The 22,215-nt window shown below is 45.9% G+C and overlaps 1 protein-coding gene across 1 annotated transcript; it reads left to right on the forward strand.

The window, feature by feature from the left end:
• Positions 1 to 655: 655 nt before the first annotated feature.
• Positions 656 to 20,660, forward strand: LOC118259888 (deleted in malignant brain tumors 1 protein-like). The gene is made up of 11 exons (XM_035569746.2): positions 656 to 767; positions 3,994 to 4,317; positions 5,746 to 6,069; positions 8,312 to 8,635; positions 10,009 to 10,332; positions 11,021 to 11,344; positions 13,289 to 13,612; positions 15,570 to 15,893; positions 17,242 to 17,565; positions 20,173 to 20,435; positions 20,643 to 20,660. The coding sequence occupies exons 1-11, from the start codon at positions 656 to 658 to the stop codon at positions 20,658 to 20,660; spliced, it is 2,985 nt and encodes a 994-aa protein (XP_035425639.2).
• Positions 20,661 to 22,215: the final 1,555 nt, after the last annotated feature.

Below are 22,215 nucleotides of genomic sequence, written 5' to 3' on the forward strand. Positions count from 1 at the left end.
CTCAAGCACGGTCAGCTAGAGCAGTTGTCAAAAGCTGTGTCAAGTCAGTTTTGGAGATATCCAAGGATGGACACTTTACAACACCTGTGAACAGCCTGTTCCTGTATTTGGCCACCCTCACAGTAAAAAAGTGTCTTCTTGTTTTTCATATGCTCCCCATTCCTAGACAGCATTTAAGAACTGATCAAATAGGCAGACCCAGACATCATTCCTGCCTTTTCCAAGAAGGGCACTGCCTATTCACAACCTTGTCCTGCTAGGAGAATGATACTTTTAGAGAAGTAGAAGAAACAGTTTGATTTTTGCTAAAACAACAGAGGACAAAAGATTACTTTCTAGCATGGGCTATTTTTCCTCATTATGTTGACAAACAGAAGAGCATGGGAGGAGGGAAACAGTAATAGGGAGATACAGGGAAGCAGAGGGAGGTGGCCAGAGCTCTGGTGGGTGAAGAGGGAGAGGCCAATTAAGGGGAGGAGTCAGAGTAAGCAATATTTGTCATCTACCTCAACTCTTGGTCCTTACTGTCTTCTCTCCTTCCTGCCCAGCCAGTCACTGACTCTGAGCTCTTTGTCTCTCCTAAAAGGGACGTTATTCCAGCTCTACCTTGTCCAGGCCTTCAAGGACTGGATTGTACAAGGTCTCTGCTGCTACCATGGGACCACCAGGAAGTCTTCTCCCATCCCAGGATTCCCACAGCAGGGGTCTGTCTGCCTTTGGTGGAATGAGGATGGAAACTGTGCTTTTCCTCCTGGCATGGCTTTGGGGTAAGTTTCCTCCTTTGCTCCTGGAGAATGGGTTTCCAGATGTGGTCTGATAAATGGTGCTGATGATGGATTGACCCCTCTCATATCCCTGGTTCCAGCAGGAAAGTGGGTTTTGTGGCTGGAAAAAAAAGGACTAAAAATTCAGTAAGCTTAAGGAAGGGCTGCCATCCAGGGGGACCTGGACAGGCATGAGAGGGGGGCCGATATGAACAACATGGAGTTCAACAAGGCCAAGTATCTGCACCTGGGTCAGAGCAATCCCAAACATGAATACAAGCTGGGGGATAAAAGGATTGAGAGCAGCCCTGAGGAGAAGGACTTGGGGGTGTTGGTGAAAGAAAAACTCTGCATTAGCTGGTAGTGTGCACTTGCAGAAAGCCAACCATAACCTGGGCTGCATCAAAAGAAGCGTGGCCAGCAGGGTGACGGAGGTGATTCTCCCCCTCTACTCTGCTCTTGTGAGACCCCACCTGTAGTAGTGTGTTCAGCTCTGGGTCCCACAGCAAAAGGAAGACGTGGACCTGTTCCAGCAGGTCCAGAAGAGGGCCACAAAAATTACCAGAGTGTTGGAGCACTTATAGTTTGAAGACAGACTGAGAGATCTGGGGTTGTTCAGCTTGGAGAAGAGAAGGCTCTGGGGAGACCTTATTGCAACCTTTCATTAAGTAAAGGGAACATACAAGAAAGATGAAAAGAGACTTTTTATAAGGACATATAGTAATAGGACAAAGGGTAATGGCTGTAAACTGAAAGAGGGTCGATTTAGATTAGATATAAGGAAGAAATTCTTCACTCTGAGTGTGGTGAGGCACTGGAATTGGTTGACCAAAGAAGTTGTGGATGTTCCCTCCCTGGAATTCTTGAAAGCCAGGTTGGATGGGGCTTTGGGGAACGTGAAGATGTCCTTGCCCATGGCAAAGAGGCTGGAACTAGGTCCCTTCTGACCCAAACCATTCTATGATTCTATGGTAAATTAAACTCCTGGTACTGGAAAAGGACATGACCTTTCTCAGGCAAGAGAAGACAGTAGCAGAGATCATCATTTGGCTTCCAAAGCTCACCTGGAGATTTAGAGCTATTATGAATGCAAACATACAGATACAAACCCTGGAAACAAACCAATGCAAGCATAAAGACAGATCTTTCCTTGATTGATCTCTGTAATCCAAAACTTAAACCTTTTATTTTTCCCTCCCCTCTACATTCACAGACTAGATTTGAACCAGGACCTAAGAAGGAATCAGTATAGCAGACCTTCCCTGCCTTTCTGTAAGAGCTACTGCCTAGTGGGGTTGCATTTATATTCCACAAACCAGCATTTTCAGATAACTTAAACAAAAAATAAAACAGTAAAATAACGGGATAGGGATTATCTGGAGACAGTAATGTTACTCTTTAACCAAGCCTTACACAAGCTAAGGCTGCTTCGGGGACTAGGGTGAAGCAAAGGCTGGGCCAGAATTGTAAATAATCAAATAGCATGATTTGGCAGTTTCAAGCTTGTTAAGAAAATCACAAAATGATAGGATGGCTTGTGTTTGAAAGGGACCTTAAAGATCATCTAGTTCAACCTCCCTGCCATGGACAGGGATGCCACCCACTAGATCAGGTTGCCCAAGGCCTGATGAGGATCCATCTTGGCAACATCTGTGCTTCTTATTATCATAGAAAAGTGGACCTGGCAAGCCCTTATGCAGAAGCCCTTGCCATAAACCCGCTGTTATAATGCATAAAGGCTGTGGGAATATAATGTGTTATGATGTAATGTGTTATAATGCATAAAGGCTGTGGGAAGCAGCACCCAGGATCAAAGATACAGACACAATTTAGGCATCAGACAAGGTCTTTCTCAATAAGGAAGGAACCATGGTGTCTTCTGACAGGTTTGGATCCCAATAGCAGCCTGAATTTTCCTTTCAACAATGAAGAGAAACAGGCCCTTCTGTACCTCAAGTCCTCCTCCCTTGTTATAAGATGGATGCTAATTGGAAATATCATTTTCTCTTCACTGTGTGGGAGCCCATTTGTTTAGCGCAGACAATGCTGGAACTGTCAGCATGCCTACCCTATCTGCTGTAAGCATTTGTCTGAAAATAGGTGCCTAGAGCCATTTAAGTTGCCCTAGTTTCTCTTTTCAGGACTCCAGCTACTTCTCTACAGGGTGCAGAGCTACAAATGACACCAGCAACACAGTTTAGACATATAAAGTATTCTTCCCATGGCCCCAGGTGAGCAAGCTCTGGATAGCACAGATCTGACAAATGTTTTTGACAGGTACATGGAAATCCTAATTTACACTCAGAGTAGTGAACTAAAAATGTCCTGCAACAACTTGCACTGTACAGGGAAAGTGACAGGTCTTGGGAGAAGCATTCATGGTGGAGGAAGCTGCACAAAGAGTAGGTGGGTAGGGATGACACAAGACCTGCAATGCTGCAGTAGCACAAGTCCCATGGAAACACTGTCACCTCCATCTCCTTATGACCTGAGATTTTCCTCTGAAGCTACATGGTACAGCTTAATGTTTCTGTGGTGTGGAGCTGTCACATCATGTCACATTTGCACCACTAACTAGCCAACAAACTTTTATTTCCATGTTCTTGCTGAAAGCACCAGTGGTTAGCATTTCAGCAATCCTCCTGCAGCCAAACCCAAACTGGCATTATTCCTATGTGAGAAAAATCTCAAATAATTTTCTTCAGACAGGATCTTCTGTGAAGCTATTTTATTCGCAATTGCAATGGCGGGCGTCCTGTCAATCAGGAGTGCATTTTAGTAAACAAATCATAACCTTTTATTCCCTATTACCCAACGCCTGATCACCTCCCCTGTTTCCTCATTGGCTGAGTACTACAGGTTCACAAGCTACTTGACGCTCCTCTATACCATATATGTACAATTTTTCTTTTTTTCAACCCTTTAATTTCTCCTTTCTTATGTTTTGAGAACTTGTGATCTCTGTTTTACTGTTCTCACACTGCTCATCCTGTTTTTCTCAAGCTTCTACCTTATTTTGAACAGTGAGGCCTTCTACTGTCCACTTCTCTACTTAGCATTTCTCCTTATTATGACTACACAACTACCTTGGAATACAGAAAAGTAATTCTCTACTGCAAAAACAAAACTTTGTTTCTCACACCTACAAGAGCAAGATGTTAACATTCTCCACTGTCAGCCAAAAACTGGTTCATGCCTATTTCCCATCTTGTCTTCTTTTGTGATTCAGGTGTTGCCAACTCAGCTCCAATCAGACTTGTGAATGGCCCCAACCGCTGCACGGGGCGGCTTGAGGTGCTTTGGAATCAGCAGTGGGGAACGGTGTGTGATGACAGCTGGGATCTATCCGATGCCATGGTTGTATGCAGGCAGTTGGAGTGTGGGGAAGCACTGTCAGCTCCTGGCTTGGCTCAGTTTGGCCAAGGAACTGGTCGTATCTGGCTGGATGACATGAATTGCAATGGTACAGAAGTTGACCTTTCTGCGTGCAGGACCAGACCCTGGGGAGAGCACAACTGCAATCATGGAGAAGACGCAGGCGTTGTGTGCTCAGGTAACTTGTGTTTACACCACTCCTCATGAGGCACCAAGATGCTGTGCTGTGTAGAGGGTTGTTTTTAAGCCTGTTTGCAAGATTTTATTTCTCAGTCAGTGCCACCCTTAGGACTCAGATTGGAGATGGATGCTTCAGAACTGTCCTGTACCATGCCAAGGACAAGCTCAGTTCTGTTGTCAGTTAAATAGTGTGTATGGTAGAGCAGTGATTTGTTCTGTCTGTGCTGTTCTGTTTTTTACTCCATCCCCATACAGTTAATGAGCAAAAAACCTGAAAGGAACACCACCTGGATGCATATGCTTTCCATGCATGCATGGCTTAAATATGACTTAGAAGTTGAGCATTCCTATTTTTGTATTTGTATTTTTTTTGTTCCATTTGTATTTTGTGGCAATACTCCTGGTGGATGCATTTATTCTCCAGACTGGCACTGTGATGAGAGAAGACCAATATTGGGTCATTTGTCTATGAGCCAGTTCTGACCTGGATGTCATGGTGTTGATGAATGCTGAGCTCCTGGAACTGGGTGGGAAAGGCTTGTGGGTGTTTCTTACCCTTCTACATCACAGTTAACTGGGGACTAAAGCATAATCAAGTGGCCCATAGGTCCCAGGCAGTAGAGAGTGTTGGGAGATGAATGGGCTGCCCATTGCCCCTTTTCATGGCAGTATTTCCCAAAGACTGCTCCACGCAGCACTGAGCAATGAACAAGGTTTCCAAATGCACATCCACCTAGTTGGATCTGGAATAGGATTCAACTCCATATTAAGACCTAGACTTACCTATGTCTAAATACAGGTGTCACAGTTTGGGCTGGGTGCCTTTCTGTTAGGAGCAGTGTAGTCCATTCCCCACACAGTTGCCACACAGCTCAAAATGCCCTGGGGCATCTGACATAACTGCATGAGACCAGCAGATGAGACACATTCCCTAAGGCAGACCCAACAGGATACCAGCTGGACTCTGAGGGAGGAATATGTGCAGCATTGCAAACACTGTTGATCACCTTTTTGGGCAATTGAATCAAACCTCAATATTTGGTGAGCTGAGACACCATCAACTAACTAGAATTTCAATATTCATCTCACATGGAGATACCAACATGTGTATAAGACATGAGTGTCTGGATATGCAGCCAGTTGCCACCCTGGAACAGTTTCACAACATCAGTTGAAGTCCTGCTTCATAAGAAAATCCAAATCCTTTCTATTTATCTTTCTAATTAGGAAATCTGAAACCACAGAGAAAAGTTCAGAAGTTTATCCTCATCAGCATTTTCAAGCCCTGGACAGTACTAGTGGAGAACTTTCCTTCAGTCTCTAGGGGATCTTTCCACGTGCAATCCCTGATCCTATTAGATTGTTGTTGTTAGTGATGGTTGGTTGATTGTTTTTTGTTTTTTGTTTTTGTTATTTTTTAATGCAGGACTTAATAAAACAGTTCCGCTACGATTAGTGAATGGTACAAGTCACTGTTCTGGGAGAGTGGAGGTCTTTTATGGCCATCAATGGGGAACTGTCTGTGATGACAACTGGGATATAGTTGATGCTGAAGTTGTATGCCGGCAGCTGGGCTGTGGGACAGCCCTATCTGCTCCTTCCTCGGCTTATTTTGGGAGAGGCTCTGAACCCATTTGGCTTGATGAGGTTATCTGCAGAGGAACTGAAGCTGCCCTGTCTGAATGCAGTGCAAAGCCTTGGGGACTCCATGACTGTGTGCACGGAGAAGATGCTGGTGTTGTGTGCTCAGGTAATTCTCACACAAGTGGGTTTTGTGGGGTGCGGAGATATGCCAGAGATGTTACAGGGGATCCTGTTACCTTTAGAGTAGAGCTGACCCAAACACCCAGGAGAACTGTAAGGTAAAAAAAATATTTATACTAAAATGGTCTTGCCTCTTCTCTCTAATTGTCCACCACATGAGTCACAGGTAAAACCAGTGTTGCTGCAGGAATTATTTGTAGGCTCCCCATGTGATAGCACATGGCCAGTGTATGACTTGGTAGCGAATCTTTTCTCACTGCAGAAAGCAGTGGCTTCAACCACCCCTTCATCTCACCCATGTCAGTAGACTTACTAACTTCCTAACTTCCCCCAAAACTGTTGAATTAAGCAAGGTTTTTCCCATGGCACATTTTGTCCCTCCAAATGTATTAATATCAGGTCTTCAAATGCAACCAGAAACCCAAGGTTCCACCTTCAAGTCTCCCTTCATGATTCCCAGATTCACTCAATCCTTTCCAATTCACCAGCTGTCTAGTAAAGCAGAGGCAGCATATGCCACAGCTGGTTTACCCTTTGGCATTTGCTTGTGGGCCAGTTATTACAAATATGCTGATTGCTTAGACAACACAGGAAGGAGAAGATTTGATCCTCAACTGTCTTTCCTATAAGGAGGCACTAATTAGAGTATCTCCTTTCTAGCCACATACGGTTTTGTAAAGTTTGTAAGAACTTTAAATATTGAGAAATCCACATTTTCTTCATTGACCTGTGTATAACAAGAGTATTAACATGAGACTGAGGGGCAGTTGGAGAGAGAGGTAGTATGAGAGTGATTCTGGTACCTCTAGTTATCTAGACTCTTTAACACACATTATGGTACCTTGGACACCTACCAGGGGCTGGCAAACATGCTGCAAGACATACAGCAGAGCTAAGTCCCCTTGTAATGGCAGATAAAGGCTAGAGCATCTTAAATAGCACTGGACATCGACGTTTAAATAAGACTGGAGATTGCCTTCTGGCACCCCAAGTATATTTTAGTTTATGAAATACATTGAATCATAGAATATCCTGAGTTGGAAAGGATCCACAAGAATCATCAAGTCCAACTCCTGGCTCCACACAGGACCACTCAAAATAAGACATATGTGTGAGAGTCTTGTCCAAATGTTTCTTAATTCTGGCAGGCTTGGTGCCATGACCAGTTCCCTGGGGAGCATCTTCCAGTGCCCAACCACCCTCTCAGTGAAGAAACTTTTCCAGTCCGATTAATGCTTCCCCTGACATAGCTTCATGCTCTTCCATTGGATCCTATCACTGGTAATCAGACAGAATAGATGAGCACCTGCCCCTCTGCTCCCCCTCAGAGAGAAGCTGTATATTGCAATGAGGTCTACTGAAAACCTTCAACCTTCTCTTCTAAGCTGAACAAACCAAATGACCTCAGCCACTCCTCCGGTCGTGCCCTCTAGACCTTTCACCATCTTTGTTTCCCTCCTTTGGAACCATTCTAAGAGGTCGATGTCCTTCTCCTCTTGTGGTGCACACAGGACTTGAGCTGAGGGCTGGCCACACTAGTGCAGAGGGCAGTGAGACAAACACTCCCCTAGACCACCTAGCTCTAACCTAGCCCTACCTAACCTAGGACTACCTAACCTAGCCCTACCACCACCTAAGCTCACCTGGCTTAATACAGCCAGGATACACTTGGCCCTTTTGGCTGCCAAGACACATTGTTGATTCATATTCAACTTGCCATTGACCAGGACCCCCAGATCCTTTTCCACGGGGCTGCTCTCCAGCCTCTCATCCCCCAGTCCATATCAAGGGTTGCCCCTTCCCGGGTGCAGAATCTGGCACTCGCTTTTGTTAAACTTCACGTTGTTGGTGATTGCCCAGCTCTCCAACTTGTCAAGACGTCTCTGCAAGGCCTCTCCACCCTTGAGGGAGTCAACAGCTCCTCCTAATTCAGTATCATCTGCAAACTTAGTTTGCATTTGAGTCCTGGATCCAGAATATTTATAAACTATTGGAGAGAACTGGCCCCCAAATGGATGCCTTTGGAACCCCACTGGTGACACTGCTGAACAGATAATGCTGTGATGGTGGAGGATTAGTTTGTGTTGCTTCTTTATGTAATATTTTCCCGTGTCAAAAATCTACAAAATGCAAAGCCATAAGTGAGAGTCACTATATTCATTGACAAGTGGGAGACAGATAAAACAAAATCTACATATTTCTCCTTTTTTTTTTTTTTTTTCTTGTAGGCTTTGCAAAACCTGCCCCGCTCCGATTAGTGGATGGCTTGACCCCCTGCTGTGGGAGAATTGAGGTGTTTTACGGCCAACGTTGGGGAACAGTGTGTGATGATGACTGGGACTTGATTGATGCAGAAGTTGTGTGCAGGCAGCTAGGCTGTGGGAAGGCCTTGTCAGCTCCCCGTGGGGCTTACTTTGGACAAGGATCTGACCCCATCTGGCTTGATGATGTCAACTGCACGGGGACAGAAGCTGCTCTCTCCGAATGCATGGCCACTCCCTGGGGAATCCATAACTGTGGGCATGGAGAAGATGCTGGTGTGGTTTGTGCAGGTACCCTTAATTCACCTTAAATCATGGGGGAAGTTATCTGTGAGTGACCCTGGGGTCCAGGTCCTTCACCACAAATAGGTCTTCCAAAGAAAGTGACACAGAGTGCTTCAGAGAAAGATGTGCCTAAATCTATAGGCAATTATGACCTCTTTTTCCTCACATAAGTATTTTTAATAGGTTGCTTCTGGGGGCCAGTTTATTAAAGCAGAGCGCGAAACCCGCATTATGGGGTGTTTTCTCATCTCAGCTACTCTTTAACCCAATAATTTTGCAATTCTTATTGCCTAACAGAGAAAAATACGTGAAGCATGGGGAGTATTACTGCATAAGTCAGATTGTAGCCAATCCACCCAGGGCTGACAGCTCTGGGTCTCAAGTGCTACCATTCTTTCTCCTGTTCCTCTTCCTTCACACATTCAAAAAATGTGTCCGTCAGGAATGGCTGTAGGTCTTCCTCTCCACTGCTCTGCCCAGCTAATCCTGAGCAGTTCCCATCAGCAGCTGCTGAGTTTTAGGAGAAGAGGTTCATCTTTCAAACCTCAGACATAAAAAGTGCATATATTAAATCTAAAACTGTGGTTTGGCCTCACATCTGTGAAGGAAACGGACACCCCTGGTGAAATTTGTCTGTCTTACCTCACAGTTGTCCCAAGACAGATGCTGCTGAGCATTTAAACACTTATAATAGGCCACATTAATTCTATCCCTCAAGCTTGCTGCTGTTCAAGTAATATTCCTCAATGATGTTATTGCATAACTTCACCCAAGCAAGTCCCCGCAGCACCAAATACTAGATGCTCAACATCATGAACGCATTACAGCTTCAGCATCTGTTATTGTCAGTCCTCAATCAATGCCTCGTGTCTTACAGAAATTGCTGATCTGAGCTGCCAAGAGTGCTTAACACAGCCTAGACCGTAAAGCCCCCTGGTGCTCCTGGACCAGTGTTAGTCCACAGGTCTCTGTCCCTTCCAAGCTCAGCTCACCAGCCCAGACTATTCCCCCTAGCCTGGCTCATCACTATCACATGGTGCAGGCATAGCTTGAACTTCTGATGAAATAAGGGTTCAACAGAGCTGGCTGATTTTTGGTCAGGACCAGTCAAGAAGAGAGGTCAACTGGAGACCACCATTCTAGGAGACAAGAACTGCTGCAAGGATCTGCTAGTCTGTTATAAATAAAGAGTGCCACACAGCTGCAATCCAGGCAGCACAGAATCAGTATGAACAAAAACATAGAATCACAGAATCATCTAGGTTGGAAGATCCAAGATCACCTAGTCCAACCTCTGACCTAACACTAACACTAACAAGTCCTCAGTCCACATTATTGAAAGCCCCAAAAATTGATGCCTTTACTATTTCTCAATACAGGATTTGCTGAGCTGTTTCCAGTCCGGCTGGTGAATGGTTCAAATTCCTGCTCTGGGAGAGTCGAGGTGTTTCATGAGCAGCAGTGGGGGACCGTCTGCGATGACAGCTGGGATTTGGCAGATGCTCAAGTGGTGTGCAGGCAGCTGGGCTGTGGGGCAGCGATCTCGGCCCCTGGCTCTGCTCGGTTTGGGCAAGGAACTGGCCAAATTTGGCTGGATGATGTGAACTGTGCAGGAGCTGAATCTGTCCTCACAGAGTGCCGGGCCAAGCCTTGGGGAGACCACAACTGTAACCACAAAGAAGATGCTGCTGTGGAGTGTTCAGGTACTGCTAACATATGCCATGACATGTGGAGTACAATGGAGGGAATGCATTTGTGAGAAGGGTGCTGGTGGCTCTAGAGTCCCCTCATGGCCAGGAGAGTGCGTGCTGATCATGCATATGTGGGCTGAGATATAAGAAGAGTGATACATGGATGCTAAGGTTGTTTTTCTTTCTGCACTGATCCCACTGCTCAGGATAATCCCTGGGGGATGTGAGCCATGGAGGAGACCTAGGGCACTGTGTCACCCGTTGTGCCCAGAACCTGGAGCCATGCTCCAGGGAGCAGTTTGGAGCTCTCACGGGGACTAGAGTGCTATGGACTTTGACAGTGAGTCCTGATGGCTGGATTTATAGAGGCTGACGAGTAGGAACTCTGCAGTCCCAAAGGAAGAGTTTCCCCCTGCACTCTAGTCCTGTCAATACTCCCCAACCCCATTTTGATGCCCTGCTATGGGGGAAGAAATCTGGGTGCTCAGAAATGAACACTCTACAGATGAAATATTCATTGCTAAAGTACCAGCCAAGGGTGTGGGAATAAATTCTGAGGCCATCCACTGTAGCTTTACACACCAGGGGGTCAGGTGCTGTTGGCTACTGGACCATTGTGATGGTGTTCTGTTTTGGCCCCTCCACAGCACACTGAGGCATGCAATGTTCCTGAACATTTTGCAATTGTGTTTTGGTCCAGGTGTTGAAGAAGCAGCTCCCATCCGGCTTGTGAACGGTCCCAGTCATTGTGCTGGTAGAGTTGAGGTGTTTCATGACCAACAGTGGGGAACCGTGTGTGATGATGGCTGGGACATAGCTGATGCCAACGTCGTGTGCAGGCAGCTGGGCTGTGGGGCAGCACTGTCAGCCCCTGGCTCAGCTCGCTTTGGAGAAGGCTCTGACCCCATCTGGCTGGATGACATGAATTGTATAGGAACTGAGGCTGCCCTCTCTGAATGCCAGTTCCAGCCTTGGGGATCCCATAACTGCAGACACGGAGAAGACGCTGGTGTGGTATGCTCAGGTAACCCCTGCCTGTGTCTCTGTCTGCATGATAGGGAAGGTTTTCTGTACCAACCTACCTGAAGGCTCTGTCTTGATGATGTACCCTCAGTTCCTGAATGTGTTGTGACCTCTCTGTCATCATACTGGAGATGCGTTACAAATTCCTTTTTTTCGCATGCATGTAGGTGTCTTTGTACACAGAAGTTCTGTGTTTCCTTTGGCTTAGAAGAACAGAGCAGAGCAGAGCAGAGCAGAATAGAATAGAATAGAATAGAATAGAATAGAATAGAATAGAATAGAATAGAATAGAAAGAATAGATCAGTTGGAAAGGACCTACAAAGATCATATAGTCCAACTCCCTGACCACTTCAGGGCTAACCAGAAGTTAGAGCATATAATTGAGGGCATTATCCAAATGACTCTTGAACACTGACAGGCACGGGGAATCAGCTACCTCACCAGGAAGCCCGTTCCAGTATTGACCAAATTCATAGTGAAGAAATTTTTCCTAATGCCCAGTCTGAACCTCCCCTAGTGCAGCTTTGTGCCATTCCCGTGCATCCTGTTATTGGCTACCAGGGAGAAGAGGCCAGCAGCTCCCTTTGTGCTTCCCCTCCTCAGGAAGTTACAGAGAGTAATGAGGTCACATCTTAGCCTCCTTTTCTCCAAAATAAGTGCCCTCAGTCTCTCCTCACAGGACATGCCATCCGGCCCTTTTATCAGATTTGTTGCCTTCCTCTGCATGCTTTCAAGGATTTAACTTCTTTTTTATACTGTGGAGACCAAAACTGCACATAATATTCAAAGTGAGGCCACACCAACACTAAATATAGCAAGAGAACCACCGCTTTTTACCAGCTGGCTGTGCTGCTTTTAATTCATACCAAAATGTGTTTTGCCCTCTTGGCTGCCAAGGCCCACAGCTGACTCATGCCCTTGAGCATGCTGTCAACCAACATCCCCAGGTCCCTTTCTGCTGAGCTGATCTCCAGCCTGTGTCTGTCTGGCATTGCTCCGTTGCAGGTGCAGAACCCAGTATTTTCCTCTGTTGAACTTCATGCTCTTACCAATTGCTCAATGCTCCAATCTATCTAGATCCATCTGCAAGGCCTTTCATCCCCCTAGGGAATCAGCAGCACCTCCCAGTTTAGTGTCATCCTAAACTTGCTGAGGATGAGCTCCACTCATGCATCCAGATCATGGATAAAAACGTTGAACAGGACTGGCCCTAGAATGAGCCCTGGGGAACAGTGCCGGGGATAGTTTGCCAGGCAGATGTAGCCCCATTCACTACAACCTTTAGAGCTCTACCATCGAGTCAGTTCATCACGTGGCGTAGCGTGAACCTGTTCATCTCACAGTTGGACAATTCATCCAGAAGGATGCTGTGAGGAGCAGTTTCATAGACCGCAATGAAATCCAAAAAGACTGCATCCACTGCCTTCCCTTCATCCACCGAGCAGGCGGCTTTGTCATAGAAGGAGATCAATTTACTAAAGCAGGACTTTCTCTTGATGAACTCATGTTGACTCTGCCTGATAATAGCTTTGTTCCTTAATGTCATTCGATATCCCCCAGGACATTCTTCTGCATAACTTTTCCAGGGACTGAAGTCAAAGTAACAGGTCTGTAGTTTCCTGGGTCTTCTCTCATGCCCTTGTTATGGATGGGTGTAACATTGCCTAGCTTCCAGTCATCAGGGACCTCTCCACACTCTTAAGACCTTTATTAAATTATTCTGACTTATACTATACTATATCTAAATTATATTCTGCAGAATATGGTACACAGACAATTGTCCACTTAGTTTTGAACTGGGGAAGATATCCCAACTTCAGGCAACTGGATAACTGTATCCTGGATGTCACAAGATACTCACTGTGATTATGTATTTTATCTTACTTCTAATCAAGCTAATGGCAACTCAGTAATGTGTATTCCTGCCCTTGCTATTTTCTTCAGATATACCAAGAGTAGCTCCACTCCGATTAATGGATGGGCCAAATCATTGCAGTGGGAGAGTTGAAGTTTTTTATGGCCGGCAGTGGGGAACCGTGTGTGGTGACAGCTGGGATATAAGAGATGCAGAAGTCGTTTGCCAGCAGCTGGGCTGTGGGAAAGCGCTATCCACTCCAGCCTCTGCTTATTTTGGAGAAGGGTCTGGCCCTATCTGGTTGGATGATGTGAATTGCGCAGGAACTGAAACTGCCCTTTCCAAATGTGAGACCAGTCTATGGGGAGCCCATAACTGTAGTCACGGAGAAGATGCTGGTGTTGTGTGCTTGGGTAAGTCTCTTCTATTTCACTTTTTGATTGACATTTATGGTATGTGGAGGGATGCTTGAAATGCCATAAGGTGCTCTCTTCCCATCCTACAAATCTCAAAACACAGTACTAAACAGAAAAAGTGCTTCAAGCAGGGATGTTTGTAAATGCATTCGTGTTCCCCTCTCCTTCCCATTCAAAATCTAACCATAACACTGTGGTGCTGCAGTCCAGCCTGCCACTTGCTGTGCTCAAGAATTTAAATTTGGGACTCTTTCCCACATGAGCTACTTGTAAACTTGACGGCATTGCAGGACTGGTGTGATTCATCCTAGTGTAGAAACAGCACACTGTCACTTGGGTTCTTCTGTTGTTGTCAGTGACAACCCCAATGAACATATCACACTTGAAAAATCAAGATACACGCTGTTTTCTTTCTTTCCTCTTCAAGACAAGAACATGAAAAAGTGTTGCAGAAACTGGTTAATATACCTTCCCTTCTCCTTTCCTTGCTAGAACCATCTTCAAGAGACCTGCTTTCACCAATGTTTTTCCAACGTCTTCTCTGAAACCTTTACAGCTGACACAATTTCCTCAAAATTGTTGCACTGCACTTCTTTGCCACTAGAAGGAAACTCTGACCTGACTACCTTTACCTGGAATTTATTGTACAGTCTCTTATCTCTTTGTAGTGTGGATTGCTATTTATTCTTTGCATCTACCTTTTGCTAAGTGTGTTACATCCCCTCTCAGTTTTCTCAGCATCTTCATATCCCCCTCTTGAGACATGTTTTTAAGCTTCCTCGCATTCCCCTCATTCTTCTCTGGTTTCTCCTTAGCTACTAGGCATATTTCTTCTAATCTGTTACCAAGCTAAGGCTTTGGAAGGCCTGAGTAGCTCTGAAGGCTTGATTTGGATATCTTGTAGTTAGCACTGCCTTTTATACCTGTCTATGTCTTTCTTCGAAAAGCACAACACTTTAGAGTGCCACTCTTAATCCTTTCTATCTCTGTGAAGAATTGCCATGTAATTAATTCCTCTTCGTCCTATGTGCAATCATGTTACCTCCCCAAAGTGGTACACTTTTGAATTGCCCTTACTGGAGATAACCTGTTTCTCTCTGGCTACTTGCCAACAACTTGAAAATACCCTGTGGGTTCACTGACTAAACACAGATGCCTGTGTCTGAATTAAATGTACTGTTGTCCCTTTGCAGCCGGCAAAGACTAAGACAACACAGTCTGTGGCAGGATTTGGCCCCAGATGCATTTGGGATGCAGACACCCAAAGCAGATTAAAGAAACTGCAGCCCAACAGAGCTTATTTTCTTTCTGTGACTGTAAAGGGTCCTCAGGGGAGTTGTAAAAGTGGGGTTCAGTTTCCAATACATACTTGTCTTGTGCCATCTGAGGTATTCTGTGATATCCCACGCAGTCTCTAATTGCAGATCCAGAAGGGCACAAATTACTCTTGATCCTGTATCAAGTCTGCCAGCCCCACTGGGATGTCTGGGATTCCCTGGGCATCTCAAATAGCACTAGGTACCAATAATCAGGAAAGCAAATCAGCTTCTTGAAGCTTAATCTAGCTGAGGTGAATGATACCCCAGTGTTCCCACCATGTTCCCTAAAGAGCTCACTCTGGCAAATGTCCCTGCCCTTGAGTCATGGAGTTACTTGGATTTGCTGTCTGGGCATGGACATCTTTCTAGTCAAAGACAGGGAGAAAAGGGTTTCAAGCACCTCGGATTTGGGGGTTTGAATCATCAGTACATCTCTTTTCCTTTGTTTCAGGCAGCACTTTTCCTTGACCTTTGGGGCAAGCAGGGAAAGCAATCACATTGAACCTCCTTCTTTTCTCCATGGTGCTTGCCCCTGGAATTCAGACTAAGCCAACGAGTGCATGCAATGCTTGTTATGTGGCAAGCAGGAATGTCTTTGCCAGAATAACTTAACTTGTCTTACCTTTGTGGCTCAGGTGTTCCAGAACCAGTCCCAGTTCGGCTGGTGAATGGTTCGAACTTCTGCTCTGGGAGAGTCGAGGTGTTTCATGAGCAGCAGTGGGGGACCATCTGCGATGACAGCTGGGATTTGGCAGATGCTCAAGTGGTGTGCAGGCAGCTGGGCTGTGGAGCAGTGATCTCGGCCCCTGGCTCTGCTCGGTTTGGGCAAGGAACTGGCCAAATTTGGCTGGATGATGTGAACTGTGCAGGAGCCGAAACTGCCCTCTCTGATTGCAAGGCACGGTCCTGGGGAGACCACAACTGTAACCACAAAGAAGATGCTGGTGTGTTCTGCTCAGGTACTGCTAATTCATACCATGTAACATGGAGTACAATGGAACCTCTTTCAGGGAGAGGTACCTGTGGCCCTGGGGGGCATGTTTATCAATGTTTCTCTTGGATGGGTTACAAGAGGATTAAATTCAGTGCTATTTTAGATTACTTAGGGGATTCAAGACACCTGCACATTGTGGGAGGATATGACATAGTATTTGAAGAAGCCCAGAGTTCCTATGGAGCTGCAGCTGGAAGTCAGATGACATTGATTGGATGTTTTCTGGTTGCTGAAATCACATCGGAAGTGTGGGCCAAGTGGGGAGAGGGTATCCCAACATGCTGCAGAGTGCAGTCAGCCGGTGATGTGCAGAACTGTTGTGTTGAGTAATGAGGTAAATGGCTGTTGTGGTTTAGGCCGGCTGGCAGCCAAACACCACACAGCCATTCGCTCACCCTCCCCCCTCCCTCTCCGGGATGGGGGAGAGAAACGGGAAAGTGAAGCCTGTGAGTTGAGATAAAGACAGTTTATTAAGACAGGAAAAATAATAACAATAATAATAATAATAATAGTATTAATAGTAATAATGTGTACGAAATAAGTGATGCACAATGCAATTGCTCACCACCCGTTGACCGATGCCCAGCCTATCCCCGAGCAGCTGGCCCCCCCCCCACCCCGGCTAGCCACCCCTATATATTGTTCAGCATGACGTCAGATGGTATGGAATACCCCTTTGGCCAGATTGGGTCAGCTGTCCTGGGTCTGTCCCCTCCCAGCTCCTGCTGCATCCCTAGCCTGCTCGCTAGCAGGACAGAGCGAGAAGCTGAAAAGTCCTTGGCTTGGTGTAAGCACTGCTCTCCAACAATTAAAACATCAGCATGTTATCAGCGCTCTTCTCATTCTAATCCAAAACATGGCACCCTGCCAGCTACTAGGAGGAAAATTAACTCTGTCCTAACTGAAACCAGGACAATGGCACTCTTTAAGTCATGACTGCACAACATCATGACAGAGACCCATAGCACAGTCACTGGGGTATGTGGGAAGCAGAAACAGATGACACAGACTACCCTGGCCATCCTAGACCCTAGATCCCTAGAAAAGGGGAATGTTGTGTAACCAATGATAACACTGGCAGCATCTGCTGCTTTCCCTGGGGCCCTAAAGCAAGAGCTCAGCTCTTGGTGCTCTGTCCAGTAGCAATCTTCTACAGGTACAAATGAGCTCTGAGGCACTATCAGCAAAATCTTTCAACAACTTGTTTTGGCACAAGACCCCTGTGAGGAAAGATGTTTTCCCACTTCCACAGAGCGCTGAGGCATACAGTGCACCCTGAACTTTTTCTGTGATTGCTCTGTGTTTTGGTCCAGGTGTTGAAGAAGCAGCTCCCATCCGGCTTGTGAATGGCTCAAGTCCTTGTGCTGGTAGAGTTGAGGTGTTTCATGACCAACAGTGGGGAACCGTGTGTGATGATGGCTGGGACACAGCTGACGCTAGCGTTGTGTGCAGGCAGCTGGGCTGTGGGGCAGCACTGTCAGCCCCTGGCTCAGCTCGCTTTGGAGAAGGCTCTGACCCCATCTGGCTGGATGACGTGAATTGTATAGGAACCGAGGCTGCCCTCTCTGAATGCCAGTTCCAGCCTTGGGGATCCCATAACTGCAGACACGGAGAAGACGCTGGCGTGGTATGCTCAGGTAACTCCTGTCTCAGTCTCAATGGTGTCCACAAACACGGAAATAAGATTTTCACCTTCTTTTACTGACTTCTTTACTAACTTTTCTGAGCTCAAGCTGCTCCTAATGTCTGCTGTTAATGACTGTGGTGTATAAACCCAGTCTTGTGTGATGTATACAGTGCTCATGGCCCTGGCCATGGTCAACAGTCAACACTGGAAGATGGTCCATAATTACTGAGTTGCCATCAGCAAGCCTCAATCTGATAGTTTGATTAGTATGCCATCATTCAGCTTCTGAAGGCTCCAAGAATTTTACCAGGGCTGGATAGGTACCATAAATATCCCATTCCTGGTTGATTTATAAGGCTCAGGTTTGTAGTCTCGTATGAACGGAGTCATCTCTGAGACTGATAGTTTTACAAAAATATCACATGTAAAACTAAGCAGTGTTTTCAGCAAGTCTTGGCCTCTGGCTGACTGGGAAGTCTGTTTCATTCTGTCATGAGAAGTAATAAAATGTCACATTTCACTATTTATAGGGAGTTTTGGAAAACTGAAACCACAGAATGTGGAATGTGTCTTTACAGCACTTTTATCTAAGTGGTTTTTCAGTTTTCTCTCCGGTGTCTCTTGCATACCTGCAAGAAGTCTCCTGCTTTGTTAAAGCGGTTGAGAGGTTCCTTGGATCATAGGACAATTCAGACCTCAGGAGGTCTCTATGCCAGACTCATGATCAAAGCAAGGTCAGCTGTGAGGGCAGACCAGCAGGCCTTCATCCAGGCTTGAAAACATCAGGATAATCATCCCTCAGGGTAATCCTAAAGAATCACAAGGTTTTCTTAAAGATCTGGTAGCCTATTTTCTCATCTTTTTGCCTTTCTTTTCTACTTTTTGGGGATGTCAGAGAGATAAATTATCAAAACTGTCCTGCAGTCCCTCCTTCTTTCCATGAAAAGCTTTGGGAAACTTCAGGAGAACTCAAAGCTCTTTCAAAAGGAGTCTGACCTGCACATAGAAAAGTACGCATCTCCAGATGACCTGGCTGTGCACCTCCCGCTCCAAAGTCAGCAGAAAGAGAAAGGTTCCACAAGTTCACCTGAATCACCTTGGATGATGGGAGTTGTAGGTGTACAGTTCTACAGCTCTGCTTGTGGGGAAAAATCCCTTTCTGCTTTATATATTTGGGATATAGGGTATCTCCCAGAGGTGCTCACTGCCTCCGTCAGGAGCAAAGCAACAGCAGCATTGCAAAGAGCAACAGTTCTGCTGGCTCTCCTGAAATGCTTACATCCAAAGGCTTACAAATGTGGTAGATGACGTTACTCCTCCTTTGGCTTCATTGTCATGATGGATTGAAATGCTGTCATCTGATGCTAGTACAGAACAGATCTTTTGTAAACCAAAGTATTTATTTTACTCTCTCCTTTTGACTGATTCTGTGGCACATGGCTTCAGTGCAGAGAAGAGTAGGCTGACACTTCCTAAAACCACTTATTTTCCAGTCCTTCTGTCTTCACCAGGCACGAGAGGTTTCAAGGAAGAATAAGTGTATATTAGTATACACTACTGTAATCTAGTTTCTCCTAGCAAATTATCCAGAACACATATGATGAATATTTCAGTAACTGGAGTAAAATGTAAGGCCAAAAGAAGGTTTCAGGAACATGGTCTATTCACTGGTGGACATTATGAAGCCTCACACATGTGACCCCCTTTATTTAGGAATGCATCACGTTTCTGAACATAGGTATCTAATGCTATATAAGACACCTAACAGAATGCAGAAATCTACATAGGGCCAATATGAGTCCAGGAGCTATGTGAAACTTCCACCCTTCTGACATGAGAGCTGAAGAATGCCAAAGATGCTCCATGGCATCTCATATGGGAAAAGACACCTAACTGAAGGCTCCTGAATTGTTCCTTTTGTATGGGTTTCATCTGTAATATCTGTAGACAACATTGCATTTTTGTTTCAGAGCTCTGCAGAGCATATTGCTCTTCATATGGAGAAGGTATGGTGCTCTGTGTCACACAGTGATTCAAATAAACTATCTGAAACATGCCAGCTCAGAAGGGATGAATTAACATTTCTTACTGGCTGGGAGACTGAAATACCACTCTCAGTCCTTACCAAGACATTTCAGCAAGTCTGCAGGCAGAGGAAACAGAGAGGGAACATGGATAGGACCTGAGGGAATGGCTTGAAGCTGTGACAGGGGCAGTTCAGGCTGGATATCAGGAAAAGGTTCTTCACTGAGAGGGTGGTCAGGCACTGGAATAGGCTCCCCAGGGAACTGGTCACGACACTAAGCCTGCCGGTTTTTGGTTCAAGAAGCATTTGAATAATGCTCTCAGACACATGGTCTGAATTTTTGGGTGATCCTTTGGGGATCCAGGAGCTGAACTCAATGATCCTTGTGGGTCCCTTCCAACTTGGGATATTCAATGATTCTATGACAGTATGGAGGTAACCCTGGGAGGAGCTCTGTCCACCCAGGAGGTCCTCTTTATCCATGGGACAGCTTGGTTGGCACTAGGACACCACAACGTGCCTGCTGTCAGTAGGGTTTAGGTGCAGGGCATTTATGTGTGCATTTATCTTTTTGGGTTACTTTATCTGCAGGGATTGCAGAAACAGCTCCTCTCCGGCTGGTGAACGGCCCCACTCGTTGTGCTGGGAGAGTTGAGGTGCTTCAGAGCCAGCGGTGGGGAACAGTGTGCGATGACAACTGGGACCTGAGCGATGCTGCAGTGGTGTGCCAGCAGCTGGGCTGTGGGACGGCCATGTCAGCCCCAGGATCCGCTTATTTTGGGCAAGGTTATGGCCGTATCTGGCTGGATGATGTGAAATGCTCCGGCAGAGAATCAGCCCTCTCCAAGTGTGTGGCAAGGCCTTGGGGAGTCCATAACTGCAACCATGGGGAAGATGCAGGCGTCATATGTTCAGGTAACCTTCATCCATGTCCCATCCTGCTAGACATTAGTAGCTATTAAACCTCTAAGCTGGGTTTTGGCACTGGTGGCCCTTCATCCCTTCTCAGTCTCAGACAAGTGCCACTTGTCTCACTTTCACTGTCTCTTTCCATGTCTCAGACAAGTGCCATGGGGTAGGGGGAGGTGGAGGTGTGAAGTTGGAGCTTGGTATTTTGAAGGATGATTTCCATCTCTCCACATAGCAGCTCATTTTTCCTATTTGCATCTTTGAAATATCACTAGGATATTATATGTATACTACTAACACTCAGTGGCCTTGCAGGATAAAGCAAGCTACTTTTACAGATCTGGATTGCATTCATTTCCTTCCAGGTGGGATCTAAACCTCACAGGTCTTCCAGAGTGGAGAAGACAGACAATAGTGCCAGCCGACATGTGTATGACATTTATTCAACCCAAACCAAAGTGATCCTTGAAGGCCAAAGAGCATGCAGTACAGAAGCAAATCCCTGACGCTCAGATCTATCACACTGAAATGCGAACATAAAAACACTGTGCCCAAATCGGGGGCATGCTTGCCCCAGGAATCTTCAGCTAATGAAGAGAGATAGGCACTTGCATGGGGCAAGTCAGCCCAGCTGTCTCCTGAGTCACTTCAGAACCCTTTTCCTCCCCTGGCTGTAGAAGGAGCCTTGGGTGATTTTGTGTCTGATTTGGGTACCTTTGTGGATGTCTGCAGATGGTTGGAGAGGACATGGTCCCACTGACCACAATTCCATATCTTGGCCACAAGATCATTTTCCAGGCATATTCTCTCAGGGGGGAGGGATTATCTGGAGAACACGAGTGGGCATTTGAAGTCAACTTGAATCCCTGCAACATCTCACATTATCATGCCCTCTGTGCCCAAGAGATCATACAGTTCCCATGCCAGTTCAACTTCTCCTGCTGATAATGCCTCTAATCCATGAAAGCTTTCTTGTGCTGATTGTAGAATACATTATATAAACATCCAGCTTTTGCTGTATTGGCTCGAACAGCTTGAGGTTCCCTTGGGTAGCCATCACCCACCCCCAGAAAATGTTTAGCTACTGTCATGAAATCCTCGTGCAACCTTCCCTCTGATAAGTAAAACAGATTGTACCTTGTGGACCCTCTCTGCAACATTTCCACCAAGCCTTGAGCCACTTCTGTGCTGCTGCTCACTTTTCATCTAAAAAAAAATATATGTATATGTAGGCATGTGACCCGAACTTCATGTTTCTGTGAGTCTGTCTGATGCTCTGTGTCACAGTGAGATCGCCACCAGCTTCACCTCATTTCTGCTCTCCTTGGAGCCACACTGAACCAGGCACTTCCCAAAAAGCAGATGATCCAAGCTCCTTTAGACTTGCTTGGGGAGGAGATCAACTGTTACATGAGGAGGAGGGAGGAATGGAGACGGTGTTGTGTTGTAACCTGGCTCAGCATTACGCAACCGTTCACTCACTCCCCCACAGTGGGATGAGGGAGAGAACTGAAAAAGGTAAAAGTACAAGAACTCATGGGTTGAGATAAGTATAGTTTAATAAAAAGGAGCTTTCTTTTCTTTTCCAGCCAACTTCTCCCAGTTTTATTGCTGAACGTGATGTCATATCGTACAGAATATCCCTCTGGCCAGGTGGGGTTCTGTTCCCTCACAGCTCTTTGTGCACCCCCCAGCCTCCTCACCAGCAGGGCACCATGAGAAGCT

Source organism: Cygnus atratus, chromosome 32 (assembly GCF_013377495.2).
Source record: "Cygnus atratus isolate AKBS03 ecotype Queensland, Australia chromosome 32, CAtr_DNAZoo_HiC_assembly, whole genome shotgun sequence".
Classification (NCBI taxonomy): Eukaryota; Metazoa; Chordata; class Aves; order Anseriformes; family Anatidae; genus Cygnus; species Cygnus atratus.